General features: G+C 43.5%; 1 protein-coding gene across 6 annotated transcripts in view; it reads left to right on the plus strand.

Annotated features, from left to right (window-relative positions):
• The window catches only part of ARHGEF10 (Rho guanine nucleotide exchange factor 10), a 210684-nt gene extending 205551 nt beyond the window's left edge, over positions 1-5133 (plus strand). For all 6 annotated transcript variants that reach the window (XM_019537490.1, XM_019537494.1, XM_019537493.1 and 3 more), the window contains one exon: positions 1193-5133. In XM_019537490.1, coding sequence (XP_019393035.1) covers positions 1193-1710 — 518 coding nt within the window. In that variant the 3' untranslated portion in view covers positions 1711-5133. The remainder of the gene's footprint in view (positions 1-1192) is intronic.
• Positions 5134-19349: the final 14216 nt, after the last annotated feature.

A 19349-nucleotide genomic window follows, 5' to 3' on the forward strand; every position in this document is an offset into this window, starting at 1 on the left:
ACCTATGACATGTAATGTTTAGGAGAATCCTTAAAAATAGATCTAATACATGGAAATGCATAGCTAATGTAATAAACAAAATCCTTAATTCTGCCTTAGGCACCTCTCATTTTCCACTTCTGTTATGTTTTCATCATTATAACTTATTACCTTTCATTTTTAGTTAAGATTGTTTTCCTAAGGGCATGAAGAAGTTCAGTTTTAGCTATATCAAATCTAGGGAAGATGTACTTTTATAATATGCAAGTTGAGTAAAGGGGATTTGAATAGCAGAGCATTGATTATTATTTTTTTAATTGACTGACTTCTGACACTTCCTCTAATAGCAATTATGGCATTGTCGTATTTTGCATAAAATTTCTAGAATCTTCCATCCTTCCGGGTTTTTTTTGTGGTAAATTCCATGTTTTTATCAATATTCTGTCTCTTAATTACAGCTTAGTTGGCAAAATGCAACATCATTGCTCTTATTTTGGTTGCTGAAAAATACACACATCATCAAGTTATTAACTCTTGATTAAATCCTAAGCAGTTTGCTGTTGACACAATATTATGGTTAATACCATGAAATCTTTCTTTTTCCCATTCAGTATCCCACAGTTTGATTTTTTATTTTATTTTATTTTATTTTTTTTTAAACATTAAATTTAGGAATTCATTCACAATTTTCCTATAAATGCGAGGCCATTGGTGAGGGCAAATCTGACTCTCTGCTCCATGGGTGAGGCGAGCTGTATTCCAGTGGAATAGATTTGGTTATGCTACGCAAGAAGGTTGGAGTAGGATTAATTGAAAAACAAATATTCCATTGTGAATTGTTGGGAAAAGCTTGCGATGTTGAGGCTGTGACAGTGCCAACTACAACAAGTCAGCTGAGGATTCTTTTACTCATGCTGTTGAGAAAACAGAGAAAACAACGTAAGAGATTATGAACCAAATGTCAGCTTGAATGAAGCATGTCTAAATTGTATCTGATTTGTATTACAGTTCGAAAGCATCTTGAATGTACATTTTCTTTTTTGTAATTTCTGTAGTGTTTCAGTTCTGTACCTATATGAACAAAATGGTAATGAACATGCTTCTTTGGACAAAGTTATATTAGTCTAATGCACTAATTATTGTGTAAAGCATTGGCCGACTGTGAGTAAGAGTAATATTACATAACATTTTTCTTCTCTTTTTTTGGTCTCAGGAAGGGGAATGGTATCCTATCATGCACATAATGGTCCAGTCAAATTCCTTATTATGGCTACAGCTCTAAACAAGAAAAACAGAAGCAAATCCAGAAGCAGTCTGCCTCGAAGCACAGAAACTAATGATGATGATCAAAAGAATGCTCTGCATAATGAGAGACTGGGTTCTGCCTTAAGTAATATTCAGGACACTGGAGTTTGGCTGGGAGGTTCAGTGGGATCCGTTACACAAACGAGTGACTTATCTTCATCTTCTGGGTCCCTAGATCCATTACCTCATGGATCAAATTCCCTGGAACATAGAACTGAAGACAGTACCATATATGAGCTTTTAAAGGATCAAAACATCTCTCTTAAAAATAAAAGACAGAGATCCAAGAAAATGAAAGCAAGCTCAGTATTAGTTATTTCTGGAGGTCAAGGACACAGAAGAGTAAACAAGAAGTCCAAGCAGCAGAGACAGGATGAACTCGTATCTTCTGTGATGGTTTGGCAGATTCCATTACTAAATATCTGAGTGACTGAAACAATGATCAATTGTGATTTTTTTTTTTTTTTTTTTTTTTTTTAACAAAGTCATTTGACTTCATTCCTAAACTCTCTGGTTGTTAAAGATATTTTCTGATGTAAAGAGATTTCTGCTGTAATCTTCTTACAGGGAATGTCAGGCTACGGGCCCAGCTCTGCTGCCTTTACTCAGATGAACAATCCGTTGAAGTAAGTTGGACTGATCACATAAGTAACACCTGCAAAGTAGAGCCATCAACCATTCAAAACATGCTGCAGTATTATGATATTGGAAACATTTAGTTGATGATGTGTCTGAAGCTTAAACTGTTACAGATCTAGCACTCTTTTAAATGGTTTTAGCATCTCCACTTTATTTATATTCCCTTTATATTTGCATACTTATGATCACTAGCACTTGGGTGAAGGGCAAGGAATACATACTATTTTACATGCTATTTTTTGCTTCACTATAAGTCACTATTTTTTAATTCAAAGTGACATATAGCATGCACTCTACATTTTAACAAATTAGGAAATATTTTAAACAAATATTCAAATTAAGCTAATGAGTTAATTGGGAAATTGCTATGTAATTTATAGTATGATCCCATAAGGCATGTTTGGTTTTGGCCAATAACTTAGCAGGAAGATATACCCTGTGTCTCAAAACAAATTAAAAGTACACTAATAATTACTAATGCTCAGTAAAGTATTATTCAAAAATGTGTGTTATCAGCATGGATAGGTATGATATCTATGTTGTATACCTGTAGGATTTTGCACATGATGATTAGGAATAATAGAAAATGCAACAGAAATTCAGATTGTAGATACAAAATAGTTGTGCATTCTAATCAACTGCTTGGTATACTTGTTTGTAGTATATTCGTTCCATTGCTGGCAATGGATTGTGCTTCCAGTATCAAAACTATATAGAAAATATGTGTAATTTTTTAAATGCATACACTTGCATTTTGTAATAGTAGTAAAGTAACTAAAATGAAGAGACTAAAATGCAGTGAATTTTATAGTGAGTTCGTATCGAGCATAAAACCATATTAATATATCAATACCTATGGGAAGTACACATCACCAGTGTGGGTATGCATTGGAAATCAATTGATGTGCACTTCACACATGACTACAGGCAAATGTCTGTAGATCGATGTGTGTTCTAGTGTACCCTTGCACGCAGGAAGGATGTGGCCTTCTTTTAGAAGTATTTGCCCCTTCTAAGCCTGACAGAATTTCAGGTGAAGAGCGTTTTCCAAGTTCACAGTATAAAAGTAAAGCTGGACTCAGAGCAGAGTGTAACAGACTCTGTGCTATGTTCATTCTCTCCTGGTGGTTGCTGGGTACTCTTTTAGTGTTGAGTGGCCAGATTGCAAGTAGGAACTTGGTCATATAGCCTTATCCAGCAAGTAACTTACAGTCTTCGTTGTATGCAGGTTCATTCAGTAAGCGTGCATTCATTGAGGGTCTATAGGTCAAATTACTTTATGGTATGGATTTGCCACCTCTGTGGTAAAAATGAGATAAAGCCTACAGTGCAGAGGACTACCTCCAAGTACATAGTCGTCAGTATGGATGCTTACCCAAATGAGAGGCAAGCTATGGGACATCCTCTTTGCATGTCAGTGTAGTGTGAGACAGAGAGGCCAGGTAAATGTAGCACTATCAGCATTTGGGTTTCTTAAGACCTCTACAACCTATGACCATCAGTGTGGTATAAGAGCATAAAATATGACTGGCACATTTCCAACACGGAATGAATGTCAGATGTTTACATTGCTCAGAATCAAGCAAGTAACTTGAGGAGTCCATTGCCTGAATGATGGACATAGACTTTGGCACTATTCTTATTCCCCAAGTTGAGGTGGGGAGAGAAGGGGACTCCATATACTTTGAACTATGTCCATCATTTTTAATACAAACTGCTTAATCTCACTAAGATTTCTTAGACTCTGATCTAAAACAGTCAGTGTCACCCATGATTACAGTATCTTTTCCAAAACATTTGATTCCAGTTTTAAACAGTGCAAGAAAGAAAAGCTTGAATCCTTTTGCTTAACAGTAGATAAAACACCTCCAAAATAATCAATATTTTTTTTTTTTGGAAATATTGATGCCCTAAAATTTAATTCTACAGCTGATTCACTGGGACTTGTTCTCTAAATATTCACAGCATTTGCTTGAAAAATAAAATCCAGAAAGTCCTTAAAAACACAAACCACTTGGTACCAAATTGAAAATTTAAAAACATATCCTTCACTCAACTTCTGTTTCAGTGCCATTATCACCTGGGACCCAAATCTTGCCATCTGTTTTTATGTGACCGGGGACCTTGTGTCAGCACAGAGTCCCACTGACTTCAGTGGGATTCTGCATGGCTTGAGGGTCAGTTCTAGTAATGGGGCCTGTGTTCTCTCTCATGCCCGTCCCTGTGATGTATGCTTATTTTGTTTTGTCCCTGGCTTATTTTATCAACGTACTACATTGTTATTAAGTATTGTTTACTTCAAAGTAAAAGAATTTTGACATGCTTTCCTGTGTAAATCATGCATGGTTTGATTTCCCTTTGCTTCTCTGCAAACTGAAGGCCCCAGGCCTGATTCTTCACTCCTCTCTTGTGTAGGAGGCTGCCTGTGAGATTTCAAGGGTTGCACCCATTTACACAATTCTCTTTCTGGTGATTGTGGGCTGAGCCCACAAACCCTCTGCACTCTGAACTGGAATTCCAGTTCATAGAGCGTTCACAAGATCTAGTGATGGCCCAGGTACAACAATGTATTTTAAAGTTTTAGGAGACAGCCACCATATATTCTAGCTATAATACAGTTGTCACGCATTCATAACTGGTATAAAAAAAAAACACACAGCACGGTCCTGCTCCTATGAAAATCGATGAGTTTTGCCATTGAGTTCCATAGCAGCAGGGCTGGGCCTATGATTTTATATTTCTTATAAGATTTTTGCAAATAAGCACTATATAAATATCATTAGGCTATGAGGTAAAAAGAAGCTTTACAGCTTATTATAAAACTATATGTCATTATGAATTCAAGCTCTAGCCAGTAACTAAGCACAACATGCGATGTTTGTTTTGTAATTACTGCTAATTGGTATTACATTGCTTTGAAATCAGATGCAAACCAAAGGTACTTTTACAGCTGACAAGTAAATTTTATACCTGTATTTGACCATGTTGCTAAGTAGATTGTAATTTGTTTTAATGTCACTTTAATGTTTAGTAATCGTGGAACAATATTAGGAGGAAAGCGGAAATAATGTAACCACTATAGTACACAACAGAATATGTTTTCTAACAAATAATAGTGTTTATGTTATAACATGAGCCATAAACATTATGTATTTATGTCCAAAGTAAACTCAGCAAAATGTTTAATAAAAAACTGTGAATAAAAAATCTCATATATATTTCTTGGTTAAGTATTTTATCAGTGAAAAACCTACTGGCTACAACATATGGTGCACAGAAATATATAGCAAGAACAGACAACTTTTCAAGTAGACCAACTAGACACACACAAAGGAAATATAGGACTTGTGATTAAGATGCCGAAGAGAGATATTTTTTAAAATTTATTCCAGCTTTAGGGTTCTAGTTGCTAGCAAATACAATATCCTTAGGTGCCAGATATTGAAGATGACACCAGCTTTTACACCTTGGCACTATGATTCAGAGGCAAAATCTCTACCATACTGTCCTCCTGGAATAAAATGCCAAAGTTTGGACAGCATCGAGGGCAAAATGTAACTGCAAAATCCATTAATGATGAAAATGAGTGGTAAGGGGATTTATATTAATATAGGAAATAAGTTTTCAGATTCTGGCTGATAATTCCATCATAGTTAATCAGCCCTGAAGATACGATTACAGTACAAGTTTCAGACATGAAGCTTGCATCCAGAATGCATAATTTTAAAGTACATGAAATTTCAGCCTCTTTTGTCTGTATCTGCTCTACTGTGAATAAGAACTACTGAAGATTCTTTCACAGAATGATTTTTTATTAATTCATTACTGTTTGTTATAATCTATGTTTTGTCTTTGTTGTGTTGATAATTATTGAGTTTTCTTTCCTTGCCAAAGCTTGTCTGTGTCCCTGCCATATATATATCTTTCCATGTATTCCTGTCATTATGACAGTACCATTTAACATGCAAAATAGAATCAGCCCAGGTCTTAATTAGATCCAGGCAAAGCCTTACAGTAGAAGATTTTGCAAGTAAAGAATTGGGGCACAAAAGAAATGTGTTGCCCACAGTCCCTCCGCTCAAGGTCTGGCAGAGTAAGGACCTGAAGAAAGATCTCCTGAATCCCCTTCCAGCATTTAAACCACAAAACCACTGTTACTTTCTCATTCAATTTGGCTTTCTTGTCATCTAATAGCCAATAACTAATAAGTGTACTTGGATATAAGCAAAGTGCACATGAGTCTGAACTAATGAAAGTGAGAAAAGGATTTAATTTGTATAGCAGCAGGTGAGTATCTGGAGTTGACCCACTCTGTATCCAGTGTTTTACATGTTCAGTGCACTGTAGGAGCCTTACATAGTAATATTCCTCTTAGGAGGTAGATCAGTACTATTCCTGTTCTACAGATAAGGAAACTCAGATGGTGAGAGCTTAAATTACTTTTCTGGGTCAGTGAGAGACCACAGGTCAGAACCACATACTTAGTTCTATAGGCCACTCTGTGGATCCTGTCAGTTCTGTAACTGAATCTTGACTTGACTGTGGACAAATAGCACCCTTCAGGGATGCCTATGGCTAGGCTGCTTCCCTGACACCCTTGAGAATGCTGCTGAGAAGGATGCCACACCAAACTCCTTTAAGAGCAACATCAGGAGTGACCCCTGAGGTTTCAGTGCCTCATCTTGGTTTGGCCTGTGCGGAGAGAGATTGGGTAGACAAGACTATGATTCTTGGCAGCAACCTTATGAATGCTAAGGAAGTAATAGAGACTACAGATCCTCAGCAGCACCACCTGGTGTTAGAGTGGCACCAGTTTCAAGCTTTATGCTAATTGTCTGCAGGACAGGCAGGGTTTAGTATAATTTCATTAGAGGAACTACAGTTGTTTCACCAGAGGAGCTAAGGATGGACTGACAAGGTGGCTGCAGTGATTCATAGATTGTAGGGTCAGAAGGGACCACAATGGATCATCGTGTCCAGCCCCCTGCCCCCAGCAGAAATGAGGACTGAGGTCAGACAACTCCAGCCAGGTGAATATCAAGCCTCCTCTTGAAGACGTCCAGGTTAGGTGATAGCACCACCTCTCTTGGAAGCCCATTCCAGACTTTGGCCACCCTTACTGTAAAAAATTTCTTGCTAATTGTCTAACCTAAATCTACTCTACTAGTTTGCATCCATTATTCCTAGTTACTCCCTGGGGCGCTCTGGTAAATAGCGCATCCCCCATTCCCTGTTGTCCTCCCTTGATAAACATATAGGCAGCTACAAGGTCTCCCCTCAGACATGTATTGTGAAGGCTGAAGAGATCCAGATCTCTCAGCTTCCCCCATAGGGTCTTTCACAGAGGCCACTAATCATGCAAGTGGCCCTGCTATGAACCCTCTCCAGATTTTCTATGTCCCTCTTGAAGTGAGGCACCCAAAACTGGACACAGTACTCCAACTGCACCTGACCAATGCTGCATAGAGAGGGAGCATCACCTCTGTTGATCTGTTGGTCATGCATCTGCTAATACATGACAAGGTGCGATTGACTTTGTTGATGGCCTCGTTACACTGCTGGGTTATGTTTATCTTGGAGTCAACTATGACTCCAAGATCTCTCTCAGCCTCAGCTGCTGTGAAGGCCATCCCCCAACCTATAGGTGTGCTGGGGATTCCTCCTTTGTAGGTGGAGTACCTACATTTCTCTTTGTTGAATTGCATCCTATTCTGTTCTGCCCATTGATCCAACCTGTCCAGGTCGGCCTGTATCTGCTTCTTGCCCTCTGGTGTGTTAACTTTGCCCCATAACTTGGTATCATCTGCAAACTTGGAGAGGGTGCTCTCCACACCCTTGGCCAAATCACTGATGAAGATATTAAATAACACCGGTCCAAGGACTGAACCCTGCAGGACCCCACTGCCCACCTCCTTCCAGGTCAAGAACGAAGTGTCCACCTCCACTCGCTGGGTGCAGTCCCTAAGCCAGTTGGCCACTCACCTGACTGTGTAGGCATCCACTCCACAGCCTGCTAGCTTCCCTATAAGAATAGGATGCAAAACTGTGTCAAAGGCCTTCCTAAAATCCAGGTAGACGACATCAGCCTCAGCTCCTGTGTCAAGGCAGTGTGTGACCAGGTCATAAAAGGCTATAAGGTTTGCATGGACAAAGGGGGTTGGAAAAATATCAGTTGCTGCCATACTGGCACAACCACACCAGCAACACAGCAGCAGCCAGAAGTTGTCACTGCTGTGGGTGCCAGGGTGCCTTATTACACCTCTGATTTATAGATGTTATATTTTAGGCTCCTCTCAACTAATGATATTCATTACCTCCCTACTTCAGAAGGAGGTACAATTTACATGGAGCTGAGAGGCTCCATATAAATTGAACACTTGAAACAAGTATCTGCCTCTACCCCTGCCCGCTTCACCCTGATCCAGTGAAACTTTTGGCTGTAGGGACAGAAGCCTCCAGTTCTGTCATAGCATAGCAGCATGCTTAGCCTTGGAGCTTCCTACACTCATGCTTCCTGCTCCTGGAAGCTAACCCCATCTGAAAGACATTACATAGTCTGGGACAAGGAACTTCTAGCTGTTAAGGCTGCCTTTGAAGAAGGATGCCAACACCTGGTGGGAGCCAGGTTCCCTACTGAGAGTCTCACAGATCCTAAGAACCTAGAATGACCTTTATTCTGTTCAAAACATGAATCCGCATCAAATTCACTGAGTGCTGTTTTTCACTTGGTTTCTCTTGGTAATCACATATTGCCTGGGTAACCAGAACAAAAAGGCAGATGCTCTTTCCTGATGAAGAAAACACTGTATCTTGTGCCCCAAAGCCTTTTCACCTATCTTACCCCATGAATTTTGTCCTGGGCACAGTGGACCCTGAACTAATGGCTCTAATCCAGGATGTCTCTGGGCAGGATCAACATGCCATCCAGAATCTCTCCCCCTGTCACTTCCAAAACCAGGATGCAATCTTGTATCATGGACACTGGATACATGTCCTGAAAGGGTGACCAAGAGTTTGAGGTTCTGCAGCGATGTCACTTTTTTTGGTGGGGTGGGGGAGGAGTTTAGGACTTTGACTTTGCGATCTACCAGCAGAGAGACTGTCAGACAGAGGGGCACAGTTTGTCTCTGGTTCTGGAAGGAATTGTTCTAGCTAGTAAAGGTATCACATCTGACCTCTGCATATCATGCTCAGACAAAAAGGCAGACAGAATGGGTTAGCCAGAGCCTTGAACAGTACTTATACTGCTTCACAAATGACCATCAAGACAGCTGGATAACCCTCCTTCCTGCACTGGAATTTGCCTATAACAGCTCTCCTCATGTCACCACAAAATGGAGTCTCTTCTTTGCCAGCTTGGTCTCTGTGCTAGTGAGCATCCAGAGCTACACCTCTATCTTCGGTTCCACCAGGCATCAACTTGGTTACATATGTACATCAAATACAAGAACTGAAGGAAGATCTACAAGCTAGTAAGGAGCAGGCTGACTAGGGTCACCAAGCCACCCTTATGTTTCCTGTTGCATACAATCTCTGATCTGCCCAACTATCTACCAAGCTGGACCACTAGTTCCTCTGTCTTTTCCAGATTATCAAATAAATCAACACTGTGACTTCTAAGCTCGGACTCCTAAACAATACCATGAAGGTTCATTTCACATTTTATGTATCTTTTTAAAAACCACAGGTAGCAAACTCCTTGCAGGAGAGGAGCATACTGTCCTCACCAACCATCACAGTGTAGGGGCATGAAGAGTATGCACAAGTCCTGAAGTCCAAATGAAGGAGGGGGAACTATTTTATTTATTGCCCTGCAGACAGGTCGTGAAAACCTGAAGAAAATATTCATGCCCCTGACCTAGTCCTAGTCCCTGGCACATATGAAAATCCTGGTCCAAGGTCCTCTGGAAGGTGCCGATAAGGAAAGGGGGTATTGTTAGAAGTTACAAGCATCTATGGCTGTTTGGGAACCTGGGCTTCTAATGCTATAGTTCAAAATGCTAGCATCAAGTCCCTTCATCACCTAGGCTTAGCAGTTTTCAATATCTTTGTGTTAATCCTGCCCCTCTTGAATGTATAGCAAGCCTTTCATCCAAGACTGCCTGCTATTTAATATGAGAGAACTAAGTTGAGATTTTCAGTATTTTGTAGTTTTTCCCTCTTTCTCAACCTTATTAAACATAGTATTTTCCTCAAAGGCTCTTAGCAACCAGAGAATTACCTCTGCACCCTGAACTGCTTCCTGATATCATTTGGAGGGAGCTAGAATGCTTCAGTACCCAACAGGAGGAGAAAATTAAAATTTTTGAGTGATGACGCTAAAGCTTCACACTGAAATGTCTCTGTATCCTTTAGGCAGACAAGGTTCTTCAGGTAAATCTGATCTCTTTTGTCAGACCAACTCAAATAGTTAAAAATTCTTTTTAACAAACTTTTGGGTATAAATACCCTTCATCAGGCTAAGGAAGCATCTGGAGTTGGTGTGTGCTCTTCCTGGATGGAACGAATAGTAAAGAAGCCAGAGGCTGGTCTGCATGCAAGAAAGCCAGTCAGCGAAGATGTAAATTGATGAGTCAGTGGGTGAGAGACAAATGTGTGTGTTTGGGAGGAGAGGGGTGGGGGCGGGAAGAGGAATGAATGTAGCTGGTAGACAGAGAGGTACTTCACAAATCTCAAAAAATGCTTTCACTCAACAAGGACGCTCCTCCAACATGTTTTTAAGGGCGCGCTATGCAAAGCAGTCGGTACTACCCCATGTGCTGCTGCTGCCTTTATACCTCTGCTATTAACACCCTTATGGGCAGATCACAAAAATCTTACTCTTGATAAGTATCACTTTACATTTAATTTTCCCATTGAAGGCAATGTGAGTACAGTATCTCCATCTGGCCTTCAGTGGCTGTCTGTCAATCTATTTATGAAGTACAAGTTAGTTAATTTATTAGAAAAATACTTTCTTACAAGAAACTTACTGGTATTTCTCAACTATTGCAGTTTTCTCAGTGAAGGGAATTGAGCCATGGATGTTTATAAGAGAAAGGAATAGAAAAACCATCTAGGGATAGGTATGACTGGGGCAAATTTTGTGAATAGATATACTGCAATGAGGAAAAAATGGGGCAAGGATTTAATTATTCTTATTTTCTATTTTAAATTCATATTTCTTATTTGAAAAAGGTGGAATGGTAAGTTTGTTTTACCTAACTTAATCATCTATAGCAGAGTGGCAAACAAACTTACAGCAGGGTTCCTGGGGGTGGGGCCTGCTGCTGAATACTGGTGTGTAGAGCCCCACTGGGGATGTATTTCAGTGGTGGTTGGATAAGTGATGGGTCCATTAATGCCCATGGGCATTTGTACATGCCACGAGAGTTTACTTTGGTTTAATTCTCCCTAAATTGAAGTGGTGGGTCTTTAAAAACACTGCTTCAGTTTAGGGTGAAGTAAAACCCCAGGGCATGTTCACAAGGGTTGGGCCTGACCCTTACCTGCCTCTCCGGTGGTGGGAAAGGGAGGGCGCGCTGCCGGTGGGCCAAGCGGGAGAGGGCTGGTGCTTCCCTCTGTGGCAGCGGCCCACAAGCACCCGGCTGAGCAGTCTCAGAGAGCACCGCAGCTGTGGAAGGAAGCACCAGGCCCCCAGGCAGCTCAGGCAGGTAGGCAGGCTCCCGGGAGGAAAAAAAAGATCAGGATGGACACTTTTTTTTTCTTCAGTGGAGCCTGCCTCCATAAGTTGCCGCTGGGTCCCACAGCCCCTGAGATGCCCGGGGCCTGGTGCTTCCCTTCGCAGCAAACTAAACCATCTTGGAGATGTTTTATTTTGCTGTGTCCCGAAGTCATTTAACACACATTACGTTGCCGACATGTGCAAACAGGTCTTCATTAAAGCACATTACGCTGCCAACACATGCAAACAGCTGTACCATTAAAGCGGTGCAAAAATGGAATTAAGCCACTTCAAAGGCCAATTTTGTGGCGTGTACAAATGACCCATGACTCCCTGATGCCACTCACCTTGCTGGCCTGTCTGACACCTCTGAACTATAGAAGTAATGCACTCTAGTCTTCTTTACCTAGCAATTTGCACCTCAAATAGTTTTAACCTTATTCATTAAAACTTATTCTACCTTGTTTCTGTTTTGGAGTAATAGGGTTTGTAATTATATATACCTGTGCCTGGTATTCCATCCCCATATAATGTTTTTTTTTTTTCTTAAGTGAATAGTACTGACTATATCTGTGGGTCTCTAATGGCTCTAATTCACAAAAATGTGAAAACCCACATTGGAGAGAATCTTCCTCTCAGTACACTCTTCCTTAGCTGCTATAGCTATATTTATTTTAAGACACTAACTTGTAGCACACACATGCACCTAGCCCTTCTCTTTTCATTTTTCTAATTTAGGTCAGACACAAGATTGAATGAAAATCAGTAAACCCGGAAGGCCAATGGCAGATCAGGTAAGTATAAAATGTACACTTACAGAAGTAAAGCTATGTGACATAACTATGTGATATGTCTAGAGCAAGTAGATGTTTTTCATAAAGATTAAACAAGATGTGACTTCAGGTCGGCATCTTTGGCTGTGCAGCAGAAATATAAAAAGCTTATTCTTTGTGTTTCTTACACTTGAAACCAGCAACAGTGGGAGAAACAAACCAACCCTCAGATATGTGTTAGAGTACCTAGAAGATCCTCAGACAAGGATGTAGTGGCCTAAAATTGGAAGGAGAGGAAAAAAATGAAGAGCAAGGATTTTTTTTAGTTGATTTTACATTTTCACCTTGGGCCCAGGACCAGACCTCAGGACACTGCAGAGGCTGGTTCAATTGCATTATGCCACCGTTATCCCACTGTTATAGACATACTAGCTAATTGCCCATCAAGAATGACGGAGTTCAGGGGGCGTTTACATGGCTCCACCTTGCCCCCCACTCAGCCTTCAGGGCTGACCCAGTAAAGACTCCTCTGCCACAACTGCCTCCTCCTCCAGCCTCCGGCACAGGGGATCCCTGCCTGCCTCCGCCTTGCAGTAGGGCTTCCCCCACCTCGCTTCCCCATCCCATCCCATTCTCCTCCCTCCCCCCTGGTGGCTGTTGTCAGGGCCCCATTCCCACTCCCCTCCCTCCCTGCCCACTGCCTCCGCCTCCCTGCCAGCTGTTCTGAGGAGCAGCGAGGATGGGCGGGGGGGGGGATGCCATCACCAAGACCCTGCCCTTCGCCCTCAGGCAGGGAAGCATGGGGAAGCCTTGCTGCTCAGGTGGCTGAGGCATGTTCACCACCACCAGAAACTTCCCTGGCAGCGGCTCAAACTTGGGCCTGCACAACCTGGGCCCGCACAGCCAGGCGCCACCCGCCCTCAGTGGCACACGCGCAGTTGGCCCAAACCATTACAGACAGACAGATAGACTAAGCCCTTTATTATATTAGAATATTTTGTATGAGTATATACCTATAACATGTCCAAGGCTTCACACATGACCGACTGGTGCCTCCCAAGACTAGGGGCACCATTTGTAGGTGGCAGTGAGCAACAAGCAGGGACCACTCACAGATGCCAGTGGCAGTGCTGGCAGTAGTGGTGAGTGGGGACTGCCCGCAGACACCGGCAGCAGTGTCAGCAGCAGGATGGCAAGTGGGGACTGCCTGCAGATGCTGGTGCTGGTGTGTGGGGACTGCCTAGAGATTCCAGCAGCGGTATCAGCAGGGAGCGGGTGGGTCGCAAGCGGTGATCGTTTGCAGAAGTTGGTGGCAGCTTCAGCGGTGACCAATCTCAGGGGGAGCACATGCCACCCCCCCACCCACCCCACAGTGCTTATGGCTTCATATATAATATAAGTCTTGAGCAGAGCCAGAAGGTGTGGATGTGTAAAATACAAAATGCAAGCTAGTTTTATACCTATGTAGAGAATCCTAGGCGTCTATTACTTAGATGTGCAATGGGTTTGTCTACATTATGATTATTACTATGACTGCACCTCACATAAATCCAAAATCACTCTATTCTAGCTGGCTCACTTGCCACTAGCAGTGTAGCTGTGTCAACACAGAACTCACTGCTGACTGGAACCCCCCCCCAAGAAGATAAATACTTGGACAGATAGACTGTACTCAGCTCTAAATAACCATGGCTGTACTGCTTGCCACTCCCAAGCTAACTGGTTTAAAGTGAGCAACGGTTTGTCAGCACATGTTGCAGTAACAGCACTGACTGCAAAATGGATGTGCCTTAGAATACCATTTAGTAACAGTCTGTATAATTTCTCTTTCCCCTTTGTGATGCAAGGGAAACCACAGGCGCAGCGTCTCACTATGAAGCACAAGTCAGAGGTTTTTACTTCTCAAACCAAGAACCAGACTAAACAGATAGATCGGCTGGTATCTAGTTTATCTATCAGCATAGCTAGACAAGACGTATGTAACTTCTTCCACTTCCATTTCTAATTGGGACTATTTTTATACACTAAGGAATTATCTTATAAGCCTGTTGCATTCTGTCATTTCTTTTTCAGGTCTAGTCATGCTAAGCACTGCCACTGAAATCACTGGAAGTCAGCTCCTAAATGCGTTTGAGGAACTGGGTGCTGTGTTCCTGTGTGAGATGTGTGGGTGATCAGGCCACCAATCAGATACACTGCAAAAATGGATCCAAAATTATATTCCTCCCTGTCATATGACTACTGTGCACAGCTACCGAGTTTTGCTCTCTCTGAAGTGTTTTGCTATTTAATGATTAAATTTGCATCTGACTCTAAACATCAGAGGTCAGGAAAACAGACCTTATGACAACAGGCTGAGAGCTATGAGGCTTTTTAGCCTAGAAAAGTGCAGGCTCAGAAGTGATCTGATGGCCACCTATAAGTTTATCAGGGGTGACCAGCAGGATCTGGGGGAACGTTTGTTCACCAGAGCGCCCCAAGGGATGACTAGGTCGAACGGTCACAAACTCCTGCAAGACTGTTTCAGGCTGGACATAAGGAAGAATTTCTTTGCTGTCCGAGCCCCCAAGGTCTGGAACAGTCTGCCAGCGGAGGTGGTTCAAGCACCTACATTGAACATCTTCAAGAGTAAATTGGATGCTTATCTTGCTGGGATCCTATGACCCCAGCTGACTTCCTGCCCTTTGGGCAGGGGGCTGGACTCAATGATCTTCCAAGGTCCCTTCCAGCCCTGATGTCTATGAAATCTATGAAAATCAGCTTTTGGATAAATCAGCCTGTAGCTAGCACCATTAGGGATGGGATATAGACCTGTAAAAAAAAAACTTGGCAAGTAGAGCTATGGTGTGTGGCTGGCTACTAGGAGGTGTCTACAAGTGTTGGGTTCAGCAGGTGCTGGCTGGGTGGAGATGGAGAGAACTGCAGGGATGGAAGCTGGGTGGAGTTTCTGTGAGAGATTAGAGTTAGTCCTTAGCTCTGCTCTTCTGTTCCCATCATGTGCCACCTCCTGTCCTGGCACCTTTTGCAGCCAGTCCTCCTGGCTACTCATATCTATCATGGAGCAGACACCACAGAAGCTTTTGGTAGCTTAGCAGCAATTATAGTTTATTTCTAGAGCTCTGCTGGACATTTGGGGTACAGGCAGAAGTGCAGCTCCCAGCTGTAACAGAACAATTTTTGCAAGGGCTTCTGAGTTACAAACTTACCCCAGACCAAACAGAAGTTCACTCTTGGTTCCAGGGGAGAGGGGAATCTGTGGGCTGGCAGCTTGCAGACCAGTTCCCATAGCAATGGCCAGGGGTCTCTGCCAGTGGTCTCTGTTTCCAAAATGGGAGGGGGGAAAGGCAGTGAAGGGAGCTCATTCTTGGGGCTTCCCAGCCATTGTTGAAGGGTGGGGTGGGATGAATTGGAGCCCTCCCAGCTCGAAGGAGGGAGGAGGGGGGGCTCCAATACACCTTCCCCACCCTCCAGGGGGAGGGGCTGAAAAACGCCCACACTGAATTACCTATGTTCCCTTTCCCCCTTCCCATTCTGAAAACAATACCAGGCTGGGAGCTCCCCAGACGCCAGTTACAAAAGATGCTACATTTTGAAACATCTTTATCTGATCCCTCATGCAATGATGGATCAGATTTTCACCTAATCAGCCATTTTTTAAATTGCCTGCAGCCATGCACTTGTGTTTGGTCACAGCTATAAAGTGTTTTTTGTGGCCAGACTGGGCAAAAATTGTTATTTCTGTCTGCACCTTTGATGCACCAGGCAGACTACAGGAATGTTTGGCAGAGCTTTGAGATATTTGACAGTGGTAATGGAGCCTACATTGGGTATAAAAAGTCTTTACCTTCACTCATAGTTCCATTTAAATATAGAAAGTTGCTTGATGTTGCTTGATGATCAACTTCACCCTCTAGGTCTCACTTCCCAAAGCAGAACTGAGGTGCTTATTTTTTAACACACACAGGGTGACTTCTAGAGCCCCAGAGAAGAGGGGCAATATCTAAGCCTTCAGTGCTTTCATGGGTCATGTACTGGCCATTTTCTAACAATGAGTATAAGCCATCAATGTATCTGCATCAATACATTGTACTTAAATTTTCTCAGAAAACCACAGCGCAGACCTGTGCATTAGGGCTGTACAAAAGAACTAGGCCTCATTTCAATTTTGGATTTGGCCATTTCAGAGGACAGTGATTCGTTTTGGTGTTTCGGATCACTGCTCTGTTCCATTTGGCCAAATCTGTTCCAGAGTTTCAATGCTGTTTCGGATATTCAGATCGGCCAGGGAGAGGCAGACACAGCTGGGTGGCTGCAGGTTCTCCTGTGGCTCCTCTGGCTTTGTCTGCCTCTCCCCGGGTGGCAGGAGCTATGGGAGAAGCCCCCATGGCTACCCTGCCCGGCCCAGTCCCCCACCTGGCCGGCCCTTTCCTAGTCCCGACACTTTAAAAAAAAAAAAGCCCTGCAGTCACTGACTCTGGTAGTGGTGATCGGGGCCTCTGAGGGCTTGTGGCAGAGCCCCCCCCATGCAGTGCAGGACAATGGAGCGCAGCGGGGATCATCCCCCATCCCCCTGCCTGGCACCCATGCAACAGCTGCCTCATGGCGCAGTTGCAGCGTGGCTTGGCAGGGTGCCGCACACTGTCTGGGAGCTGGGCCTGGCATTGCTCAGCCCCAGTGGCCCCAGCTCCCAGACAGTGTGCAGCGCCCTGCCATGGGGCAGCTGCCATGCAGGGGCCAGACGGGGGAGGGGTCAATCCCTGCTGCCCCCCACTGCTCTGCACTGAGCAGGGGGGCTCTGACATGAGCCCTTGGAGGCCATGATTGCTGGTACCAGAGCCAGTGTGTGCGGTACTATTTATTTTTTTAAAGTGCCACTTGACTGGGGCTGGATGGGGGATGGGGCTGGGCAGGGCAGCCACGGGGGCTTCTCCCATGGCTTCCCCGGCTGTGCCCGGCATGGGCTGTGTCAAGCAAACTAGGGTGCTGGCGCTGGGCCCAGCCGGCAGCGGCACTCTGCTGTCATCCCGCACACATATCTGGGGGCTGCGTCCCCCGGGATGGCTGCAGGGGGTGTGCCAGACTTCTCCTGGGGGGTGCAGGCCCTTGGATCTGCGCGCAGGATGACAGCAGGCTGCTGTCCCTCCCCCAGAGCACTGGGATTGGAAGAGACCTTAGGGACAGATTGCAGACACTGGCCAGCTACAGATGTCAATATCGGAGCAGTCCTTCCCCACCTGCCCCTCTCCCTCTTAGTTTCTGTTTCCCTGCAAGCCTGGCTCTGAAATATCCGAAACTTTTCCGAAACATTGGATGGTTTTGTTTTGTTTCAGAAATGTTTCGGAGCCTTCCATTTCGTTTTGGATTCTGTGTTTTGGGCACCAAAATGGGCTGAAACACCTCCAAATAAAATGGCTACCAAAATTTCACATGGCCCTACTGTGCATTTAGTCACTGCTTGGTATATGGTATAACTGTTGAATCTGAAGATGGTCTAGTAAATCTAATATTACTTTAAATTATGATATACTTGAAAAGTATGATTTGGAAGGAACACAGAGGCTCTAACATATGATACCATAGTCTGGTTATATAACACTCATTAGTGTGAATTCAGACATCTCAAGGGCAGACAATACTTCATACATGACAAGACTGACTAGGATCATAAAAAAGAAAATAGCTACTAACTGCTAGAGAGGTTGTACCACTTCTCCAGTCGGAATATGAATTTGAGATATACCGCATGTAAAACACTACAAAATGGCAGGAAGGAGATTAGTCCATGATGTGAAGAGTTATGTTTGGCAGGCTTTTATGCATCTGCTTGTACTTAATGGAAGCATCATCCAGCTACCTAGGAACAAACTGCATTAGAGAAGCCTACCCTCAAAAAACATAAAGGATATGAATTGGGCAAAAGTCAGGAAATTCAGCATTAGACTAAAGACTCTAACCACACCTGCATCCTAGTTATTTAAGGTCTCCTGCCACAGTACATTATTATTATTTTTAATCAGGTACTTATTTTAAGGGCATCAAACCCATGTAATAGGGGTCTCACAGCATAACTAAATGATAAAATACAATTTAAGGGCTCAGTCTAGCAAAGCACTTAGCACAGGTATAACTTTATAAATGAGTTGTTTACATTGATTTCCAGTGCTGACATTTATTCAGGCATGTAAGTCTTTAACTGGACTAGGGCCAGTATGGCATAGTAAGGCTTGTAATGGGGAGGTGGGCAGGGAAGAGAGAGCCTGGCTGGGACCACATGAACTATGATTACTCAGCTACATCAACAGAAAGCCGGTGGAGCGCCACGAACGAATGCCTGGATGGAGGCAGTGTAAGGGAAGACGAGGTAGTTGCTCTGTAAGGCTCCTCAAAACTGGTCTCCCAGCAGGGTAAGATAACGGAGAAGCAGGCAAATGAGGCATCCAAGTTGCCATCCCCATGGGAATGGGACATGGGAAGAACCACATGCTAACAAGAAGGACCAACTTAGACCGGCTAATCATTGCCGACAAAATCTAGACGGGACTTACGGGCCAGAATGTTTCTGGAAACAAAGCATAGCAGCAGTAGGGCGTTGCAGCCTCCTGGCTTAAGACTGTGATCCTGCATTTGGATCAGCCCAAGGACTGGATCTAGAGCACGTCAGGGAAGACTTGGGGATCCGGAACAAATGACATATAAAGGGTGGTTGCATAAGAGTGAAGTAGCTGTGATGGCCCAGAAATTATGCAAGCTGCAGAGATTTCTCTTGGGCAGACCAAGAATGTTTATATATATATACACAGAGAGAGAGAGAGAGGTCTCTATAACTCCCAGTGAATGAGTGAGCCCCGGGTCCTCCAAGCTGAAGCGTCTCTTCATTTCTTGGCGCGCAGTCGGAAGAGCGGCCCCGAAAGCGGGTCAGGGCTCTCTGGGATGCCTGGGGGTTTGCATTCATTCCCTGCCTCACGACTCGCGGCACGTTTGCACGCTGC

The sequence above is a fragment of the Crocodylus porosus genome, unplaced genomic scaffold (assembly GCF_001723895.1).
Source record: "Crocodylus porosus isolate Cpor-Errol unplaced genomic scaffold, CroPor_comp1, whole genome shotgun sequence".
Taxonomy (NCBI): Eukaryota; Metazoa; Chordata; order Crocodylia; family Crocodylidae; genus Crocodylus; species Crocodylus porosus.